General features: G+C 41.5%; 2 protein-coding genes across 4 annotated transcripts; both read left to right on the top strand.

Moving 5' to 3' along the window:
* The first annotated feature begins 155 nt into the window (after nucleotides 1–155).
* On the top strand, nucleotides 156–2,935 carry timm10b (translocase of inner mitochondrial membrane 10 homolog B (yeast)). 2 transcript variants are annotated; one of them, XR_015867976.1, is made up of 4 exons: nucleotides 156–359; nucleotides 1,155–1,250; nucleotides 1,449–1,771; nucleotides 2,223–2,935. XR_015867976.1 is itself a non-coding variant. In XM_088435222.1 (3 exons), exons 1-3 carry the CDS (start codon nucleotides 333–335, stop codon nucleotides 1,677–1,679), a joined length of 354 nt encoding a protein of 117 aa, XP_088291348.1. In that variant the 5' UTR covers nucleotides 156–332; the 3' UTR covers nucleotides 1,680–2,935. The 2 variants fall into 2 exon arrangements, 1 of the variants encoding a protein (XP_088291348.1); XM_088435222.1 differs by having other exon boundaries at nucleotides 1,449–2,935.
* A 339-nt stretch (nucleotides 2,936–3,274) lies between these two features.
* Nucleotides 3,275–10,295, top strand: fbxw5 (F-box and WD repeat domain containing 5). Of its 2 annotated transcripts, none has more exons than XM_088435412.1 (10): nucleotides 3,275–3,421; nucleotides 4,495–4,690; nucleotides 4,764–4,921; nucleotides 4,994–5,177; nucleotides 5,522–5,670; nucleotides 6,248–6,592; nucleotides 7,306–7,489; nucleotides 7,557–7,704; nucleotides 8,065–8,277; nucleotides 8,467–10,295. In XM_088435412.1, the coding sequence occupies exons 2-10, from the start codon at nucleotides 4,504–4,506 to the stop codon at nucleotides 8,744–8,746; spliced, it is 1,848 nt and encodes a 615-aa protein (XP_088291538.1). In that variant the 5' UTR covers nucleotides 3,275–3,421; nucleotides 4,495–4,503; the 3' UTR covers nucleotides 8,747–10,295. The 2 variants fall into 2 exon arrangements, with proteins under 2 accessions (XP_088291538.1, XP_088291539.1); XM_088435413.1 differs by having other exon boundaries at nucleotides 3,309–3,421; nucleotides 4,475–4,690.

A 10,295-nucleotide genomic window follows, 5' to 3' on the forward strand; every position in this document is an offset into this window, starting at 1 on the left:
TTCCACAAGAAATTCCTCAATGTTATATACTCTATTTGGCACTTAATCTAGTCCCCAAATGTCCTATACGCGAAGTAGAGCAGTAACCAATATAGACCGCTTGATGTCGATAATGTGCTAATCGAGTACGGACAGCCGTAAAAAGAATACGAAGAAGAAAAGCCGGAAGCTAACGAACGATTTCTAACTAAAGTCACGCTGTCCTTCTTGTTGATCATTTTGATTGAATCCACTTACGTTTTTGCTTTTATACAAAGCAATCAGGAAAAGCATGTGGTCTTTGCGAGATTATTAAACGTAAGACAACAAGATTAGTGCATTGGACGAGCACGATGGATCAGGAGCAGCAACTGAGAAACGTAAGTTATTCTTAGTCAAATACTTAACTGATTTTCATGAAACTTTATTGTAGAAAATATTAGTAACGTCATAATTTGAGAGCATTGACAATGTACCAACTTTTGGATAACTGTTCTGAAAATGCACCGTTTTTTTAAAATCTGAGTTTCAAACCTCCGTAGTCTTTAATGTATATACAGTACTGTATATCCTATTTTCATAATGGCATCATGGGAACGATTGCTTAGCGTAGTAAATGATAATATCTCAGCGATTGTTATTTTTTCAGTCCAATGACTGCAGTCAAATGTCCTGCCTATAATTTACTGTGTATCTTTATTGTTGTGCGTAATGGGATCAAATAAGTTAATTAATTCATGGCATTAAAACAAAAAAAAAAGACAGATTATCCGAATCTTATTTTGCCAAACATCAGAATGTGCATCGGGCTGAAGAAAGTTCATTTTATACCGCCTTACCAGGTAATGCTTTTATTTATCAATTTAATTCTCGACTCCTGCACCACTCTACGTCACAATAGGTTATCCCAGAGGTAAACAAAGTAGAAAGCGCGTAAAAGTCTCAACTGGGGATCACACTTCCGGATCATTTCGTCTTCTGCAAAGCAGTACTAATCTTCAAAGTCACAATTTTTCTGTGTGACGTGAGGATGATGAACCCTGGTTGACACCAATAGTACTTGCATTGCACGTGCGCATTTTGATGGTTAAAGTCGTCTTTTATCCAATGTCTCCATTGATAGAATTAATAACTGGCAGTATAATCCATTTTAAAATGTTCATGTATGTTTACAGCTGCGGGATTTCCTTCTGGTTTACAACCGCATGACAGAGATCTGCTTTCAACGCTGCACAAGTAACTTCAACTACAGAAACCTCACTATGGATGAAGTAAGAACTCACGAGTCGTCTCTGAATTAAATAGTAAAATTGCAATTGCTCAGGGCTCAGTTATTACTTGAAATGTTTCCCAAATTCTTCATCTTCAATTTAACTAGAAAATTATTGTAAATTTTCCTTTTTTTTTTTTCTCTTGTTAACCATTAGCATCATCATACTTGACCAATATGGATGACTGTGATTTTATAGGAGAGCTGCGTGAACAACTGCGCGGGGAAGCTGATCCGCTCCAACCACCGTCTGATGTCCACCTACGTGCAGCTGATGCCCCGCATGATGCAGCGACGGATGGAGGAGATGGAGAGCAAAGCCGCCGAGAACGCCAAGGCGGCGGAGGTTTCCGAAACATCTCCTGCCGTGACGCTTCAGGAATTGCCTTCGCCGCAGCCGGCGACCGGTATTTCATCAACTGAGACATGAACGCCCAGAAAAACTGTTTAATGGAGGTCACGCCTCTGAGAACTGTTGTTGGTGGCAGGCGGGGGCGGAGCAACACATTGGCCCACACCCAGGTGGAAATTTTGTGATTTTTCTAACATTTTCCCATGCTCTTCCACCCCACAAATAATTCATGGCTACACCTCTGTTAGATATTCATCTGTATCAGACCTCTTACATAGGTGTCAAACTCTAGTCCTCTAGGGCTGCATGTTTTTGATATTTCGCTCTCAGACACGCCTAATTCAAATGATTAGAGAATTTTCAAGCTCCTGTTTGGTTAAATAAGCTAATCATTTAAATCAGGTGTATTGGTGAGAGATACCTGGAAAACGTATAGGATACCGGCCCTCGAGGACTGGAGTTTGACACCTTTAGTAGCTACTAAAATCTACTTGAACTTGAAGTCGGATATGCAGAAATTATTCCCAAAAACTCAAGGAAGAAAAATGAGCATCTCCTGAAACTTTGTCACACGGCATAAAGTGACCATAGTTGTTTATTTACGTGCTTGTCGGTTGTCAGGCAGGATCCGACTTCAACATGAGAAGTTTCCGGAAACGTCATCATTGGAACAAACACTTCATCACCCAAGAAGAAAAGAATCAAAAGATGTGTGGACTGCATGTTGTTTTGTCTTGTGAGAGGGTCCACACCTGTTGTTGTTTTCCTGCATTGTGATAGGTTGATTTTTTTTTTAAATAAACCGTCATTTTAATGCTTTTTAATTTTTTTTCAAATTCACCTCTACAGCGACTGAATCATCCTGCCGTTGCCGTCTTCTTCTGCTTTGCGCAGCAACAACAGGCGATCAAATCAGCCATGTGTCTAAATGCTGCGAGAAAAATGATCATGCCTTAAAAATCAATCTTCAACTTTCGATACAAAAACTTACCTGAGAAAATCAGTCACAGCATTGTGCTTCGGTAATTCTTGCCTCTTCCTAAATTAACTGAAGTGCAGGCTGGCTTTTGCTATGCAAGTGCGTTCAATCTAATGACGCAGCACTTCTTTTCCATTCACTGAGTGTGAGATGTCGGTAACTTGAGAGCTGGTCTTAGTTGAGAACTACCACACAGTATCATTATCATGAGGCCCTTCAATGTTTGCCATTTTGCGTAAACACAAGTCAAGCCAGCAGTTACAACTATGCTTGCATTGTTCATATTTATTTTACATGCATCACATCAATTTTGGTGTATACCTGCAAACACCGACAATAAAGGCATTCTGTTCTACATGGTTTCTCACGTGCATATACAGTATATATAAATACACGCGCACAAACATTTTGATTCAACGCATAGATGAATCGAGCCCTCAACTCTTGTTAGGACAAGCGATTAAGAGGATAGATTATCTATCTATCTATCTATCTATCTATCTATCTATCTATCTATCTATCTATCTATCTATCTATCTATCTATCTATCTATCTATCTATCTATCTATCTATCTATCTATCTATCTATCTATCTATCTATCTATCTATCTATCTATCTATCTATCTATCTATCTATATCTCTATCTATCTGCCGTCTCAAGATGACTCTGGGTTCGATTAGTACGGCCTTGTGGCTCCTCTGATATCTGTTGTCGTTTTCCAGGCGGCTAGCCGCTAGCCGCTCGTTCACTTCCACCATCATACTTTTGATTTAGCAACTCGGTTTGTCCTCGCATCCTCGATATTGTCAGCGGTGGGGCAGCTCAACAAGTCACCGAACGTAAGCAGCATTTTATGGACGTAGTGCATGGTTGTTAGAAGGAAATTCTTTAAGCTCGGAGTTGAACCCGAAACGTCAGCTAGCGGCTAACTAGCTAAGTGGCTAGCAGGGTTAGCGACGAGTTCGCTAGCATAACGATGTTATCTGAATCGCATCAAATTTTTGGGACTTGACGCGTTCAACGAATCACACTTGCGCTCAACATTCGGCTTGGGTGTTTTTGCCCGGCTGTATAAAAATGCAGGAGTTTACTTTGAGGTAAAGACAGAGACTTGTCACAAGTTTTCGAGCCTCAAACATGAATCTTTACCATGTTAGGTCATCCTCAATGGATGGCTCGGTTTAGCGAGGATGAGCATACTTTTTTCTCATTCTTTTCCATTTCCTGCATAATTTTGCCTCAGGGAATCGTTTGTCTTATGACGCCGATAAATGTGGTGGTTAATAAAATGTGTGTTTTTTAGATTAAATAAGTTATACACTTTAAAATGTTAGATAAGCATGGAGAAAGGGGTAATTGTACGAAGGAAGTATGCAAAGGAAAGGAACATGAGCTATTGCTAGGAAAGGAAAAAATACAGGAAAAAGCATGAATGAAAGAAGGGTGAAATTGAGTAGGGCAGGTAAAAAAGGAAGCAGGTAAACAAAAATGGAGTTAAAGTGATGATTGAAGGAAGGAAACAAGGATGTATGAAAGGAAGGTAAGATGTATTTAAGTAGATATTAAAGGATAAAGGATTGGGTTTTTTTTGTTGTTTTTTTGATTCTGTGACTAGTTTGGTCTCTAACATGTCAAAAATGTAAAAGCATGTAATGTTATTTTCCTCCAAGACAAGTCAAATATGGCAGAACTTCAAATCTTTATTTCTGGAAGTCATTAGAGACCAAAATAGAGATTTTATTAGTGAAATATGTATTTTTGATTATCGCATTCAGTGACAACTATAGACATAAAAAATCATTGAGTTTCTCCCACTTAATTCTGCCAAATATTGAAACTTGCAATAGCTTCAAAGAATAGACATTCAGTACTTTTGTGGTACTTCAACTCAGATTTGTTGCAACCGATCCAGGATGTTAGGATGGAGTGTGGCCCATTTCTGCCAGACATTTTGGTGTTGGAGATCTTCCTGCGACTGCCCCACGACGCCGTGCTGAGAGCGGGCCTCACCTGCCGCCAGTGGCTGGCTGTATCCAGAGACGAGTTCTTATGGCGGGAGCTGTTCTACTCCTACTATCGGATCCCCCGCACCGTTCCCCGACATCCAGGTGGGGCTCTCACAGATCCCGGCGCTCCTTTTCTTGCTCCTTCGTATAGTGACGCATCTTTTTGTGGATGCAGCGGCCGTGTCCTGGTACAGGGAGTTCAAGCGTCTTTTTGATTGTATCCCGTGCGTGGAGGTTCAAACGCTGAGGGAGCACAGCGATCAGGTGCTCCATTTGGCTTTCTCCCATCGGGGCCACCGCTTTTCCTCGTGCTCCAAAGACTGCACCGTCAAGGTAATTCCGCTCGGATCCCCGCTACTCTTTTATTCCTTCATCACTGGACTGCCTTTTTTTGTTTTCGGCAAGCTTTGGGACACGGAGCGACACAATGGCAACATCGCCTTGGTGCACAGCTCCAGTATGCGCCAGTTCAACTGGGGCTACACGCAGTTCTCGCAGTTTAATGCCGACGACAGCCTGCTGCTGGTGTCCGGCGTCTACCTGGGCCCGCATCACTCCTCCTCCGGGGAAATTGCCGTCCTCAGTCTTGGTATGTACTGCGACTACGTGAGCACGATCAGGAAAAGAGATGGACCAGTGTGTTTTTTTTTTGTCTTTGTTGGTTTTTCCTCAATGCCGATACATATTTTTGGTAGTCATGGAGGCAGATAACCCGATATTTGGCGCAGATATTCGTATTTAGTAAACTAAAAAAAAAAAAACTTAATTGACAGGTCTTGAAACATATGCTTATGGAACAATCGCAATTGATTTTAAAAGTTTTTTTGTTTTTTTTACTTGCAAAGCCCCCCATAAAAGAAAACTTGCCACCCCAACCGTAAATAAAATTATTATCAGTCAGTGATTTGGTAAGATGCGTTTCCATTTTGACAGAAAACTACACTCTGCTGTCGCGGGTGAGGAACAAGCCGTACGACGTGTTCGGCTGCTGGCTCAATGAGACCCACTTGATCTCTGGCAACCTGCACTGGATCGGCAACATGACATCCTGCTCCGTGCTCTGGCTCAATAAAGCCTTCCAGGTAAGGTTGCACACCATTGATTTCAAAATACTGTGACATCAAAAGCTGTTTCGATCTGGATTAATTCTCCTTCAGAAATGCTTAAAAAAAGAAACACTTGTTCAGTGGACTATTTGGATTATTACTACTATTTGGATGAGCATAAAAATTATTTTGATTGAGAAGCAATTAATTTTTCAACAATAATGATATGTAGCTGAAACTAAAGATTATTTCAATAATTTATGTTTTGATTTCCACTCCCTAATCCAAAAATAGGATTTTTTTTTTAAACTGTTAGTTTTGAAAACTAATCATGCTTCCGTTCGTGATTTGATCGCTAACATGCTGGAAAATTTGCCAAAATATTGGGAGCTGGTTTTCAAAGTAAAAGCACATATTTTATATTGATTCAACACAAAAATAACCAGTCTCCTGTAATGGAGGATACTGTTGGCAAGATGAAGTTGGGAAGAATTTTCAAAATTGAAGTAAAAAAATGTGAGATAAAATATGCATAAAGTCAGATTCCAAATTGGTGAACGACCATTTTGAAGTTGCACTGTTTCACAATTCTGCTGTCCCTCTTCTTGGACAGGATATTGAGTCTGAGAACGTCAACGTAGTGAAGCGCCTTTTCAAGATCCAGAACATCAACGCCAGCACCATCCGCACCGTCATGGTGGCCCACTGCCGGCGTCACGACAACCCCGACCTTCTGCTGGACTACGACGCTCAGTGCCAGGCCCGCCGGCAGAACGGTCAACAGCAGCAGCAACAGCAGCAGCACCAGCCGCTCTTATTCGACTTGGCAACGTCCAGCAGCGAGGAGGAAGACGAGGAAGAGGAATCGGTGACACAGAGAAATGGCAGATGTCCAGAAATGGCCGCCACCCTTCCCCCTAATCAAGCCACCATTTCAAGTTTGGAGCACTTGAAGCAGGTGAGCCAAGTAACTAATACTTGCTCTATACTTCAGTTAATTTAAATAGATATTCAGATAAATTTGTTTGTGTTTAGCTGAAGGAGAGTCTAAAATTATGATTTTTTTCATATTCCTTTAGGTAATTTAATTACTAAAGGTGGACATGCTAAATTGTGCTTAGGTGTGATTGTGTGCGTGAATGGTTGTTCGAGCAGTTCAGGCTGTACCCCGCCTACTGCCCGAAGGCAGCTGGGATAGGCACCAGCAAGCCTGCGATGCAACCCTTGTTAGAAGAGGCGGCTCTAGAAAATGAATGGATGGATGTACTCAAGGTGATTTACTAAGGTACTTTAGGTTATTATAACTTTTGGCACCCAACTACTAAGACTGCAATGCTTAATAAATTATTACTGTAGGCAAAATACTGATGTAATCCATTACTTTAGTAACTAAAGTAATTCACTATTACAGTAATTAATAAATAATTATATAACTAAGTCCTACATTAATCTAATAGATAATTAAGCACAAGGGTAATCAATTACTTTCGGTAATTTCCCTATTAAGGCTTTAGTATTGTTATTTTGGCCTAAAATTAATGGCCACAAAAATATAAATAAACAAGTGCCTGAGATGACTGCCTGGACTTTGAAAAAAAAACAAAACGCAATCAAATGTCTTTGGGATTTAATAGGTTAACAGATTGTCCGTTGTGTTTGTGATCACGCTAGAGTTGTAAGAACCTGGACCCCAGTCAGGTGGCCATCGAAAGACAAGTGGCTCAGATGATGGGCAGGGTCCACACCAAAGCCTCGGACTCTGACCTAATGGACACCTCGGAGTCCGGCGAAGGAGAAGACAAGACTTACTTATTGTTTACTACCGGCAGCCTTACGTACTCACCTCACCAGATAGGTGAGTGTGTCCTTTGCGTCGCCGCGTTGCTGTCAGGCGGCCATCTTAGCTCTTGCATCGCCTCCAGGCATTAAGAGGATCAAGCCGGACCAGATGACCACCTGCGGACCCGTGCTCGGAGAAGAACGCAGCTCCGACGAGTTCTTCGACTCGCTCGACCACGTCATCGATATCCATGGGCACATCATCGGGATGGGTCTATCGCCGGATAACCGGTCGGTACTTCACCTTTGACCTCGTCTATCACCGGACACGAAAATTAAAATCGTACATGTGAAAATTCATATTTGGGGACTTAGGATCGTTCCATATTTAACGTCCAACCATTTTCTTAAACTGCTTGTCCTCATAATGGCAGCAGTCGACCATTCACACTCACGAAAACAACTAAGGGCTATTTGGAGTGACCAATGTAATGCCGTATCATTTCATTCCATTATCGTTCCATTTCAGCAATTTCATCTCCAGATGTCACAAAAGCAAAAACGTTTTTTTTTTTCTATGGCTTTACCAAATTCAGCTCTTCTTTTTAGATGGAGGTGTTTCCCAAGTAACATTTAATCTGGCCCATTCAGGTACCTGTACGTGAACAGCCGGGCCTGGCCGGCGGGCTGCATCATCTCCGACCCCATGTCCCCGCCCCCCATCGCCGAGGAGATCGACCTTCACGTGATCGACCTGAAGAGCCTGAGGGAGGAGCGGCGCAGTCTTCGCGCCCACCGAGCCTTCACGCCCAACGATGAGTGTTTCTTCATCTTTCTGGACGTCAGCCGAGACTTTGTCGCCAGGTGGGCCTCCCTCGCAGCCCATTTGAGTTGTATTTGCGCAACAAAAGGATATCTTTGAGATTATAGTCCTACTTTTTTAAAGTAAAATCTCAAAAGTTGCTACTCATATTCAAATATTTAATACCAGCCCTTTCCCTGAGCCGAAAAATGCGTAAAAAGTCTAGTTTAATTGATCCCAAATGTCTGCAGCGGTGCAGAAGACAAGCACGGATACATCTGGGACCGCCATTACAACATTTGCTTGGCGCGGCTGGCCCACGACGACGTGGTCAACTCCGTGGCCTTCAGCCCCGCCGATCAGGAGCTGCTGCTGTCGGCCAGCGACGACGCCACCATCAAGGTATGGCGGTCCCCCCGGGCCGTACGCCTGGCGCACGATGCCGTCCGCCGCTCCGCCCGGACGCACCGCGGGGGCGGCCTCCTGGCCTCCTGGCTCAACCGCAGCAAGGGCCTCAACGGTAAGCCGTGATGGGCGCCGCCTCGCCACCAGGTGGCGCCGTTTTCTTCTTGCCGCGCAGACTGCCTACAGCTGTGCTGTGAACAAGTCATAAGACGTTTTTAACAGGAAAAGACATGTTTTGAATAACATTTCCTGTTTTTTGTTTTTCTCCCTAGCATCGCATTCTTGCAAAGCCCCAAACATGACAGAAGGGAAAAATTTTGGCACATAAAATGTGCACAAAAAATTATATTTAGTTCCCTTGAAATTATAAAAATACTTAATTAAAAATTCTAAAATGCCTACTAATATACCTACTGTGGACATAAACAAGGTATAAAATGCACACCAATTACTAATTTATATACTAATTTAAATTGTGATTACTAAATCACTAAATACTAAATCGTAGCCAAAGAATATGCACAAAATTACTCATTTGAGGCTACAAAATGCATAAAATGTGTTTATAATAAGACTAATTTGTAGCTACTTAGTAGGTTGGACATGTGCCCCAAAAATGAGGCTTGAAAATACTAAATTAAAATCCTGAAATTGGTGATTTATGAGCACTTAAAAAAAAAAAAAAAAAAAAAAAAAAAAACTTGTCATGTCTCAAGCTATTTTTGAGGCTGCTCAAGTACCCTGAAAGTAAACCCAAGCACAGCCGAAATTCAGGAAATTTTGAGGTTTTCGTTTTTCTTCTTTATTCTACTTTCAATATCATTTCTTTTCCCCAGATCGATACGTGTAGAATTACTCAATTCTTGAGTTATCACCAATAACAATACCAAGTACCAACACCACTCATTTTTGTGATACACAGAATTTCCCCCAACGAACTGACGAATAATTTTAGTTGCAATTTTACATTTGCTTAATGTCATGTTTGGGGCCCTGTAGTTCAGAGACATTTTTCACAGGACAACATGAAAATTTGAACTCACTTCCCACCATATCTGGACTTATTTAAAAAAAAAAACGTATAGGCATGACTGTGAGAAAAGTTGGGCCTGTTGTGTGTAGAAAAATGTTGCAGAACCTGCTAAGACCATGAAACCTCAGAGGAAACCTTTTGGAGTCTTGTCTAACCCACAAAAGCACTCTCACAATACATAATCTTTTTCTTTTGTAATTAAATGTCGGAGGACCTAGCAAAACGGACCCTGGATGTCATATTATTTTTAACAAGCGTGCTTTAATATAGAATGCAGCAGGCTAATATGTATTCTAGGTTGAATTAAAAAAAAAAAAAAAAAAGGCGCACGGTGACATTGTCGTTGGCAACACCCACAGGACATCTCATTTGGTACACCTGTAGCATTTCGCCCCTTTCGTGTAGCCAAAACACAGTCAAGACTTTGTTCAAGCGTGACGGTGCAACTGCTAAGAATGGGTGGGTGTACCTAATGAAGTGACCGGTGGATGGATATCAGTAGCACAACCTTCAGTCTCCATATACACAATGGTTTTTGTTCTATTGTTAACTAATAATCCTTATGAGAATGAGGATTTTTTTTTGTTTTTTTTACCCATATTGACATATCCAAAAAATAAATATTGTATGTATTGAACAACA

The sequence above is a fragment of the Hippichthys cyanospilos genome, chromosome 15, assembly GCF_059441005.1.
Source record: "Hippichthys cyanospilos isolate Australia breed blue-spotted pipefish chromosome 15, RoL_Hcya_1.0, whole genome shotgun sequence".
Classification (NCBI taxonomy): Eukaryota; Metazoa; Chordata; class Actinopteri; order Syngnathiformes; family Syngnathidae; genus Hippichthys; species Hippichthys cyanospilos.